We start from the raw sequence: 19362 nt of genomic DNA on the forward strand, positions 1-19362 counted from the left end.
CACCTGTTGGAATGACAAACACAAGGCAAATATCTTTGTTAAATGGCATAGATAGATAGATAGATAGATAGATAGATAGATAGATAGATAGATAGATAGATAGATAGATAGATAGATAGATAGATAGATAGATAGATAGATAGATAGATAGATAGATAGATAGATAGATAGATAGATAGATAGATAGATTATCCAACTCTCCTCTCAAATCCAAATGTCACTTAGCCAGAAGGGCTTTAAGTCACAGCACAGTTTGACTTCTGAGACCTCCCAGAAATATTCGGGTGTGACCTGAGGCACAATCCTCTTGGAGTTCCCTCGAGCTGCCCCAGTATTCCCTGCCTTCCTAAACCCCAGTTACCTTCACATTATTATTGACTGCAGAAACCCATATATTTAAGGCCAAGACATTGTTTTTCTAACCTTTCCTCTTCTTAATGACTTTATGGACTGCCGTTCTGAGTTATTAATTATCCTCATCTTCATCGTGCTTATCTGATGCCTCAGACCCCGTAAACGACAGCTCTTGTGATTTTCAGCTTTGGCTGTCATTCTGTGCAGATTTCACGTGACAAGGCCATCTGCTCCAGAGCTGCTGAATCAGCCGTCCCTGCTGCGGTGTTACTCGGCACACACACCTTCCAGTCCCCATCACGGTCACGTGTGATTTATGACAGTAATTAACGATATATAAACTACTGGAACATTTGAAATCATCTGTGAAGTCCTGGACTAGTGAAAGGTAACTGACGTTTGGTTGTTTTGGTGTTTCTGTGTTGGGTGGGCAACTGCTTCTGAGATGGGCTTTCTCTCAATCTTTGATATCTTAACTCCAAATGGATCTATGCAGTTAATATATTTGGTAAAGGGAAATATTGAGACTTGTTGCATTGTACAAGTGAAAGTAAGAAATGTGAATCATAGCCTGCAGAAATGGATAAATAGCATCCATGGGACATGGGAGTGAGGACAGAAAACGCCTGCTGTGAAGTGACACATTAGCATGAATTAAAATAAGATAAACATCAGAGCACGTGATAAATCTGTTTGAATCCCTTGTTGTGCTTATTATTAAAGTAGTGAGCTGTGAAAATTAGCTGGTGTGGGAATTTCACTGACTCTGCGATGCACTGTCATTGTGTTTAAGACAGGAATCCATGCCTCACCCGGACTCTTATGCTGTTTTCCATTCAAATTTAATTATTTCTTTGATGTCTTTAACCAAAGTGACATTCAAATTTCTGAGATACAATTGGTTGTGTTTCCTTTTTTGGTTTTCCAATTGGAGTGCAGGTAGTTCAAGTGACCTGCTCGCGGTCGCATGGTGTCAGCGGTGGGATTTTTCTCCACTATTAATAATTGCTAGAATTTACCAAGATATGTTAATAATGGATGTCCTCCCCATAAAGTCTGCAGGTGTTGCAAGTCTTGCAAGTCTTGCAGAGTGTAACATCACGTTGTCAGATATCCATGAAGAAATATAAAACATAATATAAATATATACAGTATATTTAATATGTATATAATATATAATTTATATATATTTAATATAAAAAAATTAAATACACGTGGGCTAATTTGCCTAATAATGACAAAATGTTGTTGTTAGAAATACTCCACACTGATATGAGAAATCACACATCCGGTACACACGTCGTTATTCCTGACATCGTCTCTTCTATCTGTACAGCTGAGGTGTTGCTTTTGGACTGACACTGATATGGATACTGACGTACTCCGGGGTCTTAGTATTTCATAAGTCAAACTGGAGTCAGTCATTTTCTAATCCATTTAGTCCTGAACTGGGATCAATGAGGGTCTCCTGGAGCCCATTCCAGCTAGCTAGAGAACAAATGCAGGTTCATCAGAGGCAAACACACACACACACACACACACACACCAATCACACACTTAGCCAATTTAGGAATGCCAATCCACATAACCTGCTTGTCTTTGGACTGCTGGTGGAAACCCACGTAGACACGGGGAGAACACGCAAACTCCAGGCAGGGAAGGTGCAGGACGTGAACCCGGGTCTGCTTACTGTGAGGCAGCAACGCTATCCACTGTGTCACCGTGCCACCCAAGCTGTGGTCATTGAGTAGTAATTTGCATATTCAATTCATTTCATGCCCCCTTGCCCCCATTCTTGTTTTAGGGTGTTTATATTGTGTCCCTTTCTCCAAAAGGAACTAAATGACAAGTCCATCCTGCATACAAAACCATCAAGTGCTCACTACAGTTTGAAAATGTGTGTGTGTGTGTGTGTGTGAGAGAGCCACAACCAGAATGTGCTGCCTAACCCTGTAAACCAAACAGCACTTCATTTCATAGAAGACGTCTCCAGAGTGTATGTTATAGTATGGAGCTAATGGGGGTCTTGTGTGGAGTCTCAGGTGTCCACCCATAGCGTGTTTACTGATGACTTTCTATTCAACCAGGTGTGAATGTGAATATGTGTGTGTGTGTGTTTGTGTGTGTGTGAATAAGCAATGAAATAGACCCTCACAGTGTGGCTCCCTACATGTCACCTATTCCTATTGCCCACATTAGAGTGCAAAGGTGGTCTCTAAATCAGACAGGTGGAGCGACAGTGAGTGAGTCCTGCTGGACCATCTAGTGCACTTTCACCATGAAGGTTTCCATTGTCTTTCTTGCAGATGAAGACGACAGCACTGACCATTTTTGCCTTCCTGCTGCTGCAGGAAGTTTGCATGAACTCCGCTTCACCCGCTTCTCTTCCGACAAATCTGAAGGAGATCGTTCAGGCGCCAAAAAATGGCATCCCAGGTAGGTGAGACCACCAGACCGATGTGAGAGGGGGGCTAAGAGGGGCTCTGTGGCTTCTGCACAGCCCAGCAGGTCCACTTATCATAACTAAAAACGTTTGAGAAATACGAGACAACCAGGATGGGCTCTGGTCCTGCAGTGGCCCTCGACTGCATTAAGCAGCTGAATGGACATTTCCAATATGCAGACATGAATGAAATTTAAAGGAAATTCTCAGGATGTTTGGTAATCTTTGGTCTTAAATTCAGAATCCTTAAAGATTTTATTATTAAATTAAATTTAACTTGGGGCGGCACGGTGGCACAGTGGGTAGCACTGCTGCCTCGCAGCTGGGAGACCTGGGGACCCGGGTTCGCCTCGTGGATTGGTGATTCTAAATTGGCCCTAGTGTGTGCTTGGTGTGTTTGTGTGTGTCCTGCGGTGGGTTGGCACCCTGCCTGGGATTGGTTCCTGCCTTCTGCCCTGTGTTGGCTGGGATTGGCTCCAGCAGACCCCTGTGACCCTGTGTTCGGATTCAGCGGGTTGGACAATGGATGGATGGATGGATGGATGGATGGAATTTAACTTGAAGGTCTTTAACTGTTAAGGTAATCAGCAGTTATTAAATAATTGTGTTATAATCTTGGCAGTAATCATTAGGTATTTATTTAGTGGTCTCTAAGGGGGTCTTTAATATTTAAGGCAATGCTTAACAATTCAAATAAAATATTTAATTTAAAGATCTTAAATATTAAGGTACTGAGGAGTAGTGTAGTATTATAATTGTAATCGTTAACTTATTCTTTAATTTTTAAGGTGATTTTAATATGCTGCGGTGGGTTGGCACCCTGCCCAGGATTGGTTCCTGCCTTGTGCCCTGTTTTGGCTGGGATTGGCTCCAGCAGACCCCCGTTACCCTGTGTTCGGATTCAGCGGGTTGGAAACTGGATGGATGGATGGATAATTAAGGTTTCATTTGAGGTTATTCAATATTAAGGCATTGAGTAGTAGTTAATTATTATATTAGTAATCTTTAAGTTAGTCTTTAATCTTCAACATCTTTAACTTAATAAAATTAATGTTACGTTGAAGATTTTAACTTACTCAGTAGTAGTTACATCAGTACATTTTAAGCTGCTCTTTATTCTTTAGGGTTACCTAAAAACATCCTGAATTAGTCAGTCAGCCGTTCTCAAAAATCACAGGTGGCAGAGCCAACCCGGGCAGCGCAGGTGCCCGAGAAGGAAAGCGGCCCTGGACAGCATGCAGCTTAATGGAATTCATATTTCATTTTAAAGATATGCAAACTACTTAACTACTGCATTCATCATTTTCATGGTAGCTTTAGTCTTTAATTCTATAAAATGTTATTTAATTCTTTAATTTCAAAATCTTTAATCCTTCATTTTTGAATGGATGAGAAATAATTAAGTAATTAAATGTGTCGCCTTTATCTGCGGTAATTTAACATATCGATTACTACTCTTTAAGATAATCAGAAACTATATAACTATAGTGTACTGTAATGGACATTAAAAATGACTAGTAATCTATACTAGTATAGATTATCATTCTTTAAGATAACGTTAATGTATTTAAATAGATATTAAATGTTTTTAATATACAGAGACACTAAAGGTTTTTTTTTTGTGCGCACGTGAAGCTATCTGATACTCGCGAGATCTTTTTTTGCGCGTCCACCCGCTAGTGTTTCTGGGATACAGGTTTCCTAATTAGGAGCTCCCTAGATTTTCGGTTTTTCTTCCGTAACTTTAACTGTTCAACTGTGTTGTACATTGGAAAGCTGACATGGAATTTTAGACCAATATTTTAAGCGGGGTCTTTCCCATACAGGTGTTGTTTTTGTGCTTGCAACCCGGCATCGGTACGTCATTTCAGAACGTCATTTGAAACGAATTGGCAGCTCCAGAGGCTCGTTTCACCGAAAGGGTTAAGGCGACATTGAAGGCGTGCACGCGAGAAAGATCTCATGAGCGCGCAAAAAAAAGATTTCGTGCGCAGGCGAAACTTTGTCACGTGCAGGAGAAATGAGATTGCATTTTTTTCATGACCCTTTAGAGGCTCATTAGTCAATTTTTCATTAATCAGTAATTAAATATCCAGAGGGGTACTTTTAAGGTAATGTGTAGTAATTTAATAATCAAATTAGTACAGTCGACCCTTGATATACGACCGGCTTGACATGCGAACAACTTGATTTACGACCAAAATTTTTATTTTGATTTACGACCAACATCTTGCGTTACGACCTGAATGCAGTCACGTGTATCCGCTTGCGCGATTGTAAACAAACAGAAACATTCCTATTAATGGGGCACTCATTCAATAAAATGTCAGGTTTGTAAACTCTCTTGGGACCTCCCCCAACTAGAAGACATGCCAAAGTCCAAACTCTGTATGGAAGACTGTTTATCTGTTGCTGGGGCAAAAGCCAGCTTAAAGCTGTGCTGAGTCTCTCAGCCAAAGCAAACAGAAAAGATATCGATGGGTGATATGCATGTGATATCCCTGCCCGGCAATGGACAAGCAAGCTTCCACAGTCGCGGCAATCGCGCTTCAGGACGCACTTCAGCATGTCGTTCCCATTGAGTGGGGAGTGGGGGGGTTTAGAAGAGTTCAGAAACAGTTCCTTGTATCATCGCAAGGAAATGCTGAGAAATCTTGTCAGAATAACTTGTAGGCAGGAAGAGATTAAAATTAACGCAAAAGAAGCTATTGAAATGATTGCAAATGCCTGAGCGCAAGTTAAAGAAAGCCTTTAAAAAGCCTTCAGTTTCATTATCATCCTCCTCCCTTCCTGCAGCCCAAAGATATCAAATTAAATGGTGAGTACAGTATGAAATTGTTGTTTCTGGTAGGCTAGGCACTTTTTATTACTTTTTGGTTAGTACATTAGACAAATTATTGGTGTTTTGGTAAATTATGCACATTATACAACCCTTTTTTTATTATGAAAGGGTTAAGTAAGTGTTGCAGTGGGAGGTTCGGAACGCATTATGGGTATTTCCATTATTTCTTATGGGAAAAACAGTCTTGACTTACAACCAACTTGAGTTACAACCAGCCCTCGCGAACGAATTGAGTTCGTAAGTCAAGGGTCCACTGTATTCTTTTCTAAGCAGTACTTAGCATTTAAGTATTAAAGTTTCTGGCAATCATTCAGATCATTTAAACACCTTGCAAAATTTTAATAAGTCTGTAAAAATTTTAAATTAGATTTAATTTAATATTACTTAATTCTTCGATTTAAATATCTTTAAGATTAGCCATACTAAATCAATTAAATTAGTCACCTTTAAGGTAATCTTTAGTAATTAAACAATTAAATTACCAATCATTAAGGTAGTCAGTAATAATTAATTTTTCAGGTTAGTATCCTGGAGGTAATGAGTAATTAGTCATTAATATCAAGTTGGTCCCTAGTATAATATTTACTCTTTAAGATGATATAAATTAATTTAATCGACTGAAGTAAATTTAATAAAGTAAAATCAGTCATTGTATATAATCAAGCGCAATTTAATTATCCATTCTTTCATTTAAATATCTTTAATTTTTAAGGCGTTTTACAAGTAACTCGGTCATCTTTAATTAAATAGCAATTATTAAATGTTCAAATTAGTAATGTTTAAGAGACTCTAATTATTAAGTATTGAATTAGTACACTTTAAAGTATTTAGCATTTTGTAATTAAGTACTAAGCTAGTGTCGAATCAGTACATTGGTCATCCCTAATTAATCAACAGTAATTAAGCTTTGCAATGTGGGCTCTTTTAAGGTGTTCGGCAGTAATTAAGTCATTAAATTAGTCCTCTTTACTGTAAGTAGTGATTAGTAATTCAGTATCTGGTCGGTTCTGTAGTGGAGCCTGAACTCCATACGATTACATTAACAGTTTTTTTCAGTTTAATTGAATTTAATAAGCTATTAAAGATTTTACATCAAATGTCATTGGATTTAAACACCATAATAATTGTTAAGGTAATCAGCAGTGATTCGTTTATCAAATTAGTACTCTTTAAAATCATCAGTCATTAGTCATTAATAGTAAGCTGCATATTTGTTTTTTAATGTGACATAAATGCCTTTAATTAAATGAAGTAAGCTTAATTAGCCATTAAATGTTTTTAATTAAATTTAAATTTAGTTACATTCTTTCATTTAAACACCTTTAATCTTTAAGCGGATCCTTAGTATTTAGATCATGCTCATTTTACGTAATCATTAAGTCAGTCCTCCTTAACGTCCTCAAGATTAGTTAATTCATGAAATTCTCCATGATTCCTTTTTAATGTCCATTTTCTTATCTTTTCATTTATTCTTTTTTTAAGGTTATTAATTAAAGAGTTAATTAGCCATCGTTAATCTTCGGTATGCCTCTTTCAGATCCACTTTCGTTTTTTCGTTTAGTCATCTTTATCAATAATAATTAGTGAATAATTAGCCATCGTTAATTCTCGATTGTTCCTTTTTAATTTCTGCTGTGTGTCTTTTCAGTCAGTCAGTCAGTCTGTCTTTCTCCAACCCGCCAGATCCTAACACAGGGTCATGGGGGTCTGCTGAAGCCAATCCCAGCCAGCACAGGGCGCAAGGCAGGAACAGCCCTGCGTTGGCTGGGATTGGCTCCAGCAGACCCCCGTGACCCTGTGTTAGGATCTGGCGGGTTGGATAATGGATGGATGGATTTATTATTATTGTTCCTCTTTCAGTTCCACGTTATTTTTTCATTCATTTTTATCAGCAGTGATTAATTAATTAATTAGCCATCCTTAATCCTCAGGAATTCCATTTAATGTTAATTTTGTGTTTTTTTATTTATTCATTTTTTTAAGGTTATTTAGTATTCATTTATTCATTCATTCCTTCATTAATACTTAGCAATCGTTACTCCTCAGGTATTACCCCTTCATGTCCCCTTTATGTTTTTTAGTCGCCCTTAGTTATCTTTATCAGTATTAATTAATCAATAAATTATAAATTAATTAGCCATCTTTAAGCCCCAATTTTTCCTTTTCAATGTCAGCCGTGTGTCTTTTCGTTTAGTCTTTTTAAGGTTATAAGAAGTAATTGATTAATTAATCGTCTTTAATTTTTAATTATTCCTCTTTCAGATCCATGGCTTGTTTTTTCATTTAGTCATTTTTATCAGTAGTTATTAAATAAATAAATACATACATTCATTCATTCATTAGCCATCTTTATTCCTTGTTATATTTTTTCGTTGTCATTTTTATCAGTAATGATTAATTAATAATTAACTATGTTTAAATCTCCATTATTCCTTTTTAACGTCCGTTTTGTGTCTTTTCATTTACTCTTTTATAAGGTTATTCATTATTAATTCATTCATTCATTAAATAATAATTAGCCGTCTTTACTCCTCAGTTATTCCTACTTCGTCTGCTTTATATTTTTTGTTTAGTCATCTTTATCCATCTTTATCAGTATTAATTAATAAATTAATTAGCCATTTTTAAACCCCAGTTATTCTTTTTTAATGTCCCCTTTGTGTCTTTTCCTTTAGTCTTTTTTAAGGTTATCAGAAGTAATTGATTAATTATCTTTTATCCCAAATTATTCCTCTTTCTGGTCTGCGGTTTTTTCATTTAATTATTTTTATCAGTAGTGATTAATTAATTAACTAGTTAGTTAGCCATCTTTAATCCTCAATTATTCCTTTTTATTTTCAGTTTTGTGTCTTTTACTTTTTTTGTAAGGTTATTAATACTAATTGATTGATTAGCTATATTTATTCCTCAATTATTCCTCTTTCAGGTCCGCATTGTGTTTTTTTGTTTAGACATTTTTATTAGTTGTGATTAATGAATTAATAGTCGGCGACTTTAATTTTCATGTAGATAATCAATGTGACCAAAAAGTAAAAGAATTTATGAACCTCCTGGACTCTTTTGATTTGAGACAGCTCGTTAATCAGCCTACACATAAAGCAGGTCATACGTTAGACTTAGTAATTACTAAAGGACTAAAAGTTGATATAAAGCAGGTCATTGATACGGGTCTTTCAGACCATTTTCTTCTACTTTTTAATATAGAAATAATGATAGAAAACACTCATGAGAAGCATATTGTTAAAAAACGCTTCTTTGACTCATCAGCAACTTTAAAACTTACAAACATTCTAACCAATCAGTCCGTTTATAGTGCCAACTATAATAGCGAGGAGAATGTAAATAGTAAGGTGGAAAGATTTAATACTAAAGTGAGGGCTGCTGTTGACATAGTTGCACCTGAAAAGACAGTTAAAAAATCTTCTAGCATTGTTATACCTTGGAAGACCCAAAGAGTGTCTGATTTAAAGAGAACATGCCGTAGAGCTGAGCGTAAATGGAGGAAGACTAAACTAACTATTGACTATGAGATATTAAAAGTTAAAATAACAGAATACAATAACACAGTCCGTCTTGAGAGGCGCTGCTATTTCTCTAAGCTTATAAATAACAATGCTAGTAATCCCAGAGTCTTATTTTCGACAATTGATCATCTGTTAAACCCAGGTAACTCAAAGGAATGCCTCCTAAGTACTTCCAGTAAAACCTGTGAGGCTATCGCTGTATTTTTCAATCAAAAAATTAATGATATTAGAAATAACATAGTATATCTCCCCAACACTAAGGATCCCCCGAAACCCCAGTACTCCATAATAAATAAATTAGAGTCTTTCACTAGGATAGATTTACCTGATTTGCATAAAATAATTTCTCAAATGAAACCATCCACCTGTGCCCTTGACCCAATACCAACAAATTTTTTCAAAGAAGTATCGGGTGTGCTTATTGATAATGTTCTTGACATAGTAAATTCGTCATTAGATACGGGGGTCTTCCCAGACTGTCTTAAGACTGCGGTAGTTAAACCCCTACTTAAGAAAAATAATCTCGACCCCTCTTCTCTTGAAAATTATAGACCCATCTCTAACCTGCCTTTCTTAAGTAAAATTCTAGAGAAGGCAGCCATTATGCAGTTAAATGAGCACCTCAATAAACATGCTATTCTTGATAAATTTCAGTCAGGTTTTAGAACAAATCACAGCACAGAAACTGCACTCGTTAAAGTAGTAAATGACTTGCGGGTAAATGCAGACAGAGGCCATTTATCTGTTCTCATCCTCTTAGATTTGAGTGCCGCATTTGACACTATTGATCATAATATTCTTAAGAATCGCCTTAGTCAATGGGTGGGCCTCTCTGGCAGTGTCTTAAACTGGTTTGAATCCTACCTGGCAGGGAGAAAATTCTTTGTTAGTTGTGGTAATTATAACTCAAAGACACATGATATTCTATATGGTGTTCCACAAGGCTCTATCCTGGGTCCGCTGCTCTTCTCAATCTACATGCTTCCATTAGGTCAGATTATCTCGGGACATAACGTGAGCTACCACAGCTATGCTGATGACACACAGCTGTATGTATCAATAGCACCTGATGACCCTAAATCTCTTGATTCGCTAACACAATGTCTAACCTGTATCTCAGAATGGATGAATAGTAACTTTCTCAAATTAAATAAAGAAAAAACCGAAATCTTAGTGATTGGCAATAATGGATACAGTGAGGCTATTAGAAATAAACTGGATGCATTAGGATTAAAAGTCAAATCGGAGGTAAAAAGCTTAGGGGTAACCGTTGATTGTAATCTGAATTTTAAATCGCATATTAATAAAATCACTAGGACAGCATTTTTTCACCTAAGGAACATAGCAAAAGTTAGACCTCTTATATCATCGAAAGATGCAGAGAAATTAGTTCATGCGTTTGTCTTTAGTCGACTAGATTACTGTAATGCACTCCTCTCAGGACTACCCAAAAAAGACATCAATCGTTTGCAGTTAGTGCAGAATGCAGCTGCTAGAATCCTTACCAGGAAAAGAAAATCCGAACACATTTCTCCAGTTTTGATGTCACTACACTGGTTACCTGTGTCATTCAGAATTGACTTTAAAATTCTGCTTATGGTTTTTAAAGCTTTAAATAATCTCGCCCCGTCTTATATATCGGAATGTCTGACACCTTATATTCCAAATCGCAACCTCAGATCCTCAACTGAGTGTCTCCTTAGAATTCCAAGAGCAAAACTTAAAAGAAGTGGTGAGGCGGCCTTCTGCTGTTATGCACCTAAAATCTGGAATAGCCTGCCAGTAGGAATTCGCCAGGCTAATACAGTGGAGCACTTTAAAAAACTACTGAAAACACATTGCTTTAACATGGCCTTCTCATAACTTCACTGTAATTTAATCCTGACACTCTGTATATCCAATTCATTATAATAACCATTCAAAATCTGTACTAACCCCTACTCTCTCTTCTGTTTCCTTTTCCGGTGTCCTATTGGTGGTGGCTTGTGCCACCACCATCTACCCAAAGCACCATGATGTTCCAACAATGATGGATGGATTAAAAGCCAGAAGTCTGTATAACCATCAGCATCAAGTGACTCCGTGAGAACCCTAACTACAAAGAGGACTATTTCATTTATGTTAGGTAGAATGCCCAAAGGGGACTGGGCGGTCTCGTGGCCTGGAACCCCTACAGATTTTATTTTTTTCTCCAGCCTTCTGGAGTTTTTTTTTTGTTTTTTCTGTCCACTCTGGCCATCGGACCTTACTCCTTCTTATGTTAACTAAGGTTGTCTTATTTTAATTTCTTATTTGTCTTTTATTCTTCTTTTCTTCATTATGTAAAGCACTTTGAGCTACTTTTTGTATGAAAATGTGCTATATAAATAAATGTTGTTGTTGTTGTTGTTGTAATAATTAGCCATCTTTAATCCTCAGTTTTTCCTTTTAATGTCCATTTTGTGTCTTTTCATTTATTCTTTTATAAGGTCATTTCGTATTACTTCATCCATTCATTAAATTATAATTCGTCATCTTTACTCCTCAATTATTCCTACTTCAGGTCCACGTTATGTTTTTTCGTTTAGACATTTTTATTAGTTGGGATTAATGAATTAATAATTAGCCATCTTTAATCCTCAATTATTTCTTTTTATTGTCCCCTTTGTGTCTTTTCCTTTATTTATTTTTAAGGTTATCAGTAGTAATTGATTAATTAGCCACCTTTAATCAGGTCCGAGTTATGTCTTTTTTTTCGCTTGGTCCTCTTTATTGGTTGTAATTCATAAATTAACTAATAGTCGGCCACCTTCTCTCCTCTGTTTGTGTTTCCCACAGACTCGGTCCTCAACCCAAGCCTTCAGGACGTAGTCCCCCCACTGGCCCCCGCCTCCAGCCTGCAGGCGTTGAAGACCCCGACTGAGCCGCACTCGGCCCCCTCCCAGTCGATGTTTGGTGACAATGTAAACCTGCAGTGGCTCCCCTGGAACGGTTCCCTTCCCAATGGAGCGGTGGGCATCTGGAACGGCTACACTTCCCGTGCGGACTACGTGTGCAAATTCAACTGCGAGGCCGGCTTCTACCACCCGAGTAAAGGCCCATACTGTCTGTACCCTTACGCTGATAAAGAGTATTATACGACCACCTTCGATGTTCTGGTTAACCGGGACAATTTTGAGTTTGTAGAGTGGCTGTCGGGATCGTATGGGTCCGTTCCCGAGATGGGTGTCAAAACCTGTGGAGGTGCTGGCATCTACGTGGGGAAGAACAAGTACGGTTTAGGAAAGGTTGTCCCAATCCACGAAGCCTTCTTCTTGCCATGGGAGGGTAAGGAGTACTGGTACAAGAGCTACCAGGTGCTCGCGATCAACCGGGAATCCTACAGTCAGCACATCTCTCATGTCGAGTACGGCATCGATCAGATCAAGCTCTTTCACTATCCCCCTGAAACCATGCGCTTGTCTACGGTAGTCAACAACGAGTGCCAAACCGTGAAGAAGACGGTCCATTTAGAGAAGAAGAGCGAGGTGGAGACAACCTGGGACATTGGCCGTTCCACCATGCGTGGGGTGTCGTCGAGCATCAGTGCCAAGATCCCTTTGATTGGAACCGCATCCGTGGACTTCACCAAAGAGAAGACGTTCACGTTCAGTCGTGGCACCACGCAGGTGGAGTCCATAAGCCACTCGGTCTCCATCGAGGTAGTTGCGCCTCCTAACCACTCCTGCACGGTGAAGATGGAAGGCAAGAAGATCACCGCCGACATTCCCTTCACCGCCAGACTAAGCCGCACTTACTCAAACGGCGAAACTCAGTGGACCACCATAGTGGGCAAATACGACGGGGTGCAGATCGGAGAGCTGAAGGCCGTGGTGGAGCGCTGCGAGCCCATCGCTGATGCCAAGCCTTGTCCATCTGCATAACTTGACTGCCTAATTTTAAATTCTGAACTTTTGTTGAGTAACAATTGTCAGTAAATAAAATGGTGAAAGTTAAAAAGTTTGTGTTTATTGCTACTGTCTGTAAATGTATTTGATATAGCGCAGTGAAGATTATGCTGCCATCTAGAATCAGCGTCACAACCTTGGAAGATGGATCAAACGGTATCAGGGAAACTAGTATTATAAATAAAGAAAAGATAAGGTGGCACGGTGGTACTATGGCATAGGGGCACAGGGTGGCACGGCAGCACTGCCATGCAGTATGGAGACTAGAGTTCATGTCCCGGGTCATCCCGGTGTGGAGTTTGCATGTTTTCCTCGTGTCTGCATGGGGTTCCTCTGGGTATTCCGATTTTCTCCCTCTGGTCCAAAGACTTGCAACCCCAAGTGCGTGTTTGTGCCTGCATTATGCCCAATGCCAGCTGGGATAGGTTCCACTCCCAAAAGTGAGACCTCCGGTCTGGATTGAGCAGGTTAGAAAATGACACGACATGACCATTACAAATAGCTCCACCTGCTGGATGTCCCTTATTACAACAAGCCAGAGGGATCCTTGTCGTGTAATCAGATCAGCACAAGACTGGAGAGTATAACAAAGTGGCCATTTTAAGTAAACCAGGCTTATTTGAATAACACAATCAAGAAGCATTTGGTATTCATCAATCAGCATACAGATAAATGGTATAATCTTTGAACACACTGTGCTCAAGCCAGGATGGACTCCTTACCCTTATCTAAGCAGGAGGCAACTATAATGAATGATACAGAAGGAAATTGGGAAAGGACTGGCATCCCAGCAGCCATGGTTGGGAATCACATACCCAGCAGATTTGCCAGTCTGTAGGAAGAAAAAAAATGGATGAAACATCCCGATGAACCAGGATAAGCAATGGTGTCTTTCTTGGTTTGGAGACCAAATATATGGGAAAAGGGGGATCTGCCTCGTCACACACAGGTCATTCCCCCATACATTGGGTGGCAGCATCTCTTACAGCCATACCACCTGCACTTCAAAAGAGGTCACCTAAGCATATTCAGGGGTCCAGCCAGCACTTGGATGAGAGACCATTTATTAAAAAGTTTGGGTTTTCTTCTGGATAAGGTGTTGGTGAGGCCAGCAGGGGGCACTTACCCATGTGGTCTGATTGAGGATCCCAATGCCCCCAGTTCAGTAATGGGGACACTGTGCTGTAAAAATGGTGCCATCCTTTGGATGAGACATAAAACTGACATTCTGAATATCTGTGGTCATTAATGATCTCTGGGTATCTCTCAGAAAGAATGGGGTTTATCTAAATGTCCTGGCTAAATTGCCCATCAGTGCCCCATCAATTCTGCCCCCCTAATCACCTCTTGTCTCTCTCTCTCTCTCAGCACTTCACCACCTAACATTATTAATGTGTGGTGAGTTTACTGGAGCAATAATGGCTGCCATCGTATCATCCAGGTGGGCGCTACACATTGATGGTGGTTGACACGGCACCTGTGAAAGTGCTTTGAGTAGTGAGAAAGCTCTATATAAATGTGATTAATTATTATACATTAATATTATACTGAACCACCGTATGGACACTCACAGGGCAGCATGGAAATTGTGGTCCCATTAAGACTGCCCTGTTGGGTTCCATGGGGGAATCTATTGGGAAGTGAAGTCTCCGGTTCGGCCTCACCCAGAAGTTCTTTCCAGAAACAAGCACTTGGCAACTGAAGTACTCCTGGATTAGTGCTTAAAAGGAAGCCCTCCACATCAGAGAAGCTTCCAGCTGCAGACCTCCACAATTCAGGGGCTCTGCTGGGCAGCCAATTGGAGTGCACGTTTCTGTCACTTGGCTCGGCTTACTTGACTTGGCTCCTTCCACAACCCAAATCTTAACCATAGTGTAACAAGGAGTATCACGTAACATCAAAGAGACGACCTCCTCAATGGAGCAGTGCTCTGGAGGTCTGCAGTTAGACTTTATTAGCCAAATCAACCGGGGAGTTGGAGTCAGGAGAGGAGATGGGCAACACTTGCCTGGGTGGAGTGGAGGAGGAAAGAGGGACAATCATCTTGCTGTGCTGTGAGTGTGAAATGGAAGTCTGTTAAAGGTGATTCATGAAATGAAAACATGTTAATATTGAACCCAAAATCTGTGTCTGTGGAGTTGTGCCTGAGGTGCTGCAATGCCCCCTAGTGGGCACTGTATCTGTATCTAAAAATTAACTTGTTTTATATATATATATATATATATATATATATATATATATATATATAAATATATATATATATATATATATAATATTTCTATTATAATATATATATATATATATATATATATATATATATATATATATATATATATATATATATATATACATCCATCCACCCATTTTCCAACCCGCTGAATCCGAACACAGGGTCATGGGGGTCTGCTGGAGCCAATCCCAGCCAACACTGGGCACAAGGTAGGAACCAATTCCGGGCAGGGTGCCAACCCACCGCAGATATATATATATATATATATATATATATATATATATATATATATATATATATATATATATAGTGTCACAGATGCCCGGGTACCTAGCCCCACCGGGACGCCGGAAGAAGCAGGGGACCGGAAAGGGGACAATACTTTCCCTGGAGCGCAGGAAGGCAGCCTCCCTGGACTGCATGGGGGTCACGGAGCTGTGAAGCTCAACCCTGTAGGTGGATGTGGCCACTGCCATGGAACCCTGGATGGCAGGACTTCCACCACACCAGGAAGTGCTGCCGGAAGAAATCCCAGGGGCACCTGGAGTGCTTCCGGGTGCTCTCTTGACACTTCCGCCACACCAGGAAGTGTCATCAGATGGTGCACCTGGAGCCCATCCGGGTCATTATAAAAGGGGTTGCCTCTCTCCAGTAGGCGAGCCGGAGTTGGGAGGAAGGAGACGGAGCTTGTGAGGAGGGGAGTGGAGGTCATATAGAGAGAAAGAGACAGTTGTTGGAGAATAAGGCATTGTGGTGCTGTGGATTAATAAAGGAGTGTGTTTTGGACATTCTGGTGTCTGTTTGCCTGTGTCCTTGGGCTGGCTTTCCACAATATATATATATAAATATATATAAAGTCATGCACGAGCACATGGGGAGCAGCTGAAGGACCTGATGCGCATTGCGACATCTAGCGCCAGGGGACAAAGGTGGGGTACTAACCTCTCTCTCTCTTTTCTCATAGAAAGGACGAAGCTCCACCGCCATGATCCATCCCACATAAACAAAGCGCCATCACTTCCGGGTTCCTTTCTCTCCTCTGGTCCCCCGTTGATGACGTCTACTACCCATCCACCACCACGCCTTCCCAGCATTCCACGTCCCTAATTCCCGGTCCACCTCTTTATAATGTCCATGCAACCATCCCTATCTGTCTGATGAAATTTTCTGTTTTGTTTTGAGATTCTGGTGACCTTTGTTACAGTATACGGGGCCCAAAAAAACCCAAATCTGTCTGATTATTACTATATATATATATATATATATATATATATATATATATATATATATATATATATATATATATATATTTGCAGTTGGAGATCCACAAAGGGAGAAAAAACGAATCATGTATCATAAAATAGTTTTATTCCTGAGCTTTCAACCCCTGTCAGGGGTCTTCATCAGAGGATAATGCTTAGACTTACAAGAATCAAAGGCAATCTATAGCAACACATTCAGTTGGGGGGGGGGGCGGAGGTGACTAAGTCAGTATGATCAAGGGGGGGGGGGGGTTGTACAGTTTAATTATTGTGTACATGTCCTTATTAAGTTGGCATATGCTGGATTTATGTCCAAGTGTCTGTTGATGGCGTTTTCATCTGATAGCCAATACTCGGCCAACTCTCTGGCACTTTTAGTACTGGCCTTAAATTTTACTTTTACGTTGTCCCAGTTGAATGTGTGTCCTGTTGATTTAGTATGTGCATATATCAAAGATAGTGCGTCCTTTCTTCTGACGGCGTTGCGATGTTCCTGTACACGTGTTGAGATTCTTTTTGACGTTTGTCCTATGTATACCGCTGAGCAAGAATTGCATGGAATACTATAAACTGCGTTTCATGTTTCGGCTGTCGATTTCTTGTTTTTAGCATTAAACAATAATTAAACTGTACAACCCCCCCCCCCCCACTTGATCATACTGACTTAGTCACCTCCACCCACCCAAACCCCCCCCCCCCACTGAATGTGTTGCTATATATTGCCTTTGATTCTTGTAAGTCTAAGCATTATCCTCTGATGAAGACCCCTGATAGGGGTTGAAAGCTCAGGAATAAAAACTATTTTATGATACGTGATTCGTTTTTTCTCCCTATGTGGATCTCCAACTGCAAATATGCAAACCGTATCACAGACCTTCTCTTCCATTCATATATATATATATATATATATATATATATATATATATATATATATATACAGTGGGGCTAAAAAGTATTTAGTCAGCCACCAATTGTGCAAGTTCTCCCACTTAAAAAGATGAGAGAGGCTTGTCATTTTCATCATAGGTATACCTCAACCATGAGAGACAAAATGAGAAATAAAAATCCAGAAAATCACATTGTCTGATTTTTAAAGAATTTATTTGCAAATTATGGTGGAAAAAAAGAATTTGGTCAGTAACAAAAGTTCATCTCAATACTTTGTTATATACCCTTTGTTGGCAATGACAGAGGTCAAACGTTTTCTGTAAGTCTTCACAAGGTTTTCACACACTGTTGCTGGTATTTTGGCCCATTCCTCCATGCAGATCACCTCTAGAGCAGTGCTGTTTTGGGGCTGTCACTGGGCAACACGGACTTTCAACTCCCTCCAAAGATTTTCTATGGGGTTGAGATCTGGAGACTGGCTAGGCCACTCCAGGACCTTGAAATGCTTCTTATGAAGCCACTCCTTTGTTACCCGGGCGGTGTGTTTGGCTTCATTGTCATGCTGAAAGTCCCAGCCACGTTTCATCTTCAATGCCCTTGCTGATGGAAGGAGGTTTTCACTCAAAATCTGACGATACATGGCCCCATTCATTCTTTCCTTTACATGGATCAGTCGTCCTGGTCCCTTTGCAGAAAAACAACCCCAAAGCATGATGTTTCCACCCAGAACTTTCATAATTGGTGGCTGACTAAATACTTTTTGTCCCACTGTATTTATATATGCTTCACTTCCCGGGTCCTCCCTGTGTCCTGCGGTGGGTTGGCACACTGCCCGGGATTGGTTCCTGCCTTGTGCCCTGTGTTGGCTGGGATTGGCTCCAGCAGAACCTGTGACCCTGTGTTCAGATTCATCCATTGGAAAATGGATGGATGGATATATATATATATATATATATATATATATATATATATATATATATATATATATATATATATATATATGTATATATGAATATATATATACCGTATTTACTCGTGTACCACATACCATCGTGTAAGACGTGCACCCTAATTTTTACAAAGAAAATTTTTTAAAAAATTTACCCCGTGTAGGACACGCGTTGTGATGGTATAGGAAGTGTTTAGGGCATGTTTTCCACAAAATGCACTTCTGTTTTTGTTGCATGATGAAAGAGCGTGAGTGAGCGAGAGAGAAAGAGAGAGAGAGCGCACGCGAGAGAGAGCGAGCGAGAGAGAAAGAGAGAGAGAGCGCACGCGTGAGCGAGCCCAAGCAGAAGTAAACATTACAGAAAAAAATTTCCTCGTGTATGACGCACACCTGATTTTCTAATGCTCTTAATAATTTTTATCTCATCAATCCCTTAGTAATGAGCTGGGAACAAATGTCAGATTACAAGTATAGTCAAAAACACTTTGCAAATTCATTCAAAACATTTTACACTAGTAAGCAAAAACAACAAAAATGGGAAAATTGAAACTGGGTTGATCCTGACAATGTCCATCCATCCATGTTCCAAACCTGTTTATCCAGGACAGGGTAGCAGAGAAGCTGGAGCCCAACCCAGCAAGGCAGGAGAAGTCGCTGGACAGGTCATCACAGGGGGAACACACACACACTCACACACAAATGTACACACACACATGCACACGCACACCCACAAACACACACTCACACACACATGTGCACACAGATAGACACACATGCACACACACACATGTGCAAACATGCACACGCAAGTATATATGCATAAACGCACACACCCACACACACACGTGCGCACACACACACACACACACACACACACGCACTCACACGTACACACACATGCATATCACCGGCCTCTTTAGTCTTTGCACAGAAACCAAAGCACC

At 39.7% G+C, this 19362-nt stretch overlaps 1 protein-coding gene across 2 annotated transcripts; it reads left to right on the forward strand.

Annotated features, from left to right (window-relative positions):
• Positions 1-642: 642 nt before the first annotated feature.
• Positions 643-13141, forward strand: LOC114657149 (natterin-3-like). Of its 2 annotated transcripts, none has more exons than XM_051931615.1 (3): positions 643-742; positions 2661-2790; positions 11981-13141. In XM_051931615.1, exons 2-3 carry the CDS (start codon positions 2661-2663, stop codon positions 13063-13065), a joined length of 1215 nt encoding a protein of 404 aa, XP_051787575.1. In that variant the 5' UTR covers positions 643-742; the 3' UTR covers positions 13066-13141. The 2 variants fall into 2 exon arrangements, with proteins under 2 accessions (XP_051787575.1, XP_051787574.1); XM_051931614.1 differs by having other exon boundaries at positions 656-676.
• The last annotated feature ends 6221 nt before the right edge of the window (positions 13142-19362 follow it).

The sequence above is a fragment of the Erpetoichthys calabaricus genome, chromosome 9, assembly GCF_900747795.2.
Source record: "Erpetoichthys calabaricus chromosome 9, fErpCal1.3, whole genome shotgun sequence".
NCBI lineage: Eukaryota > Metazoa > Chordata > Cladistia > Polypteriformes > Polypteridae > Erpetoichthys > Erpetoichthys calabaricus.

Coding starts and splice junctions, on each gene's coding strand:
- LOC114657149 (XM_051931614.1), top strand. Junction 2,791..11,980: donor GCCAAAAAATGGCATCCCAG/GTAGGTGAGACC, acceptor TGTTTCCCACAG/ACTCGGTCCTCAACCCAAGC.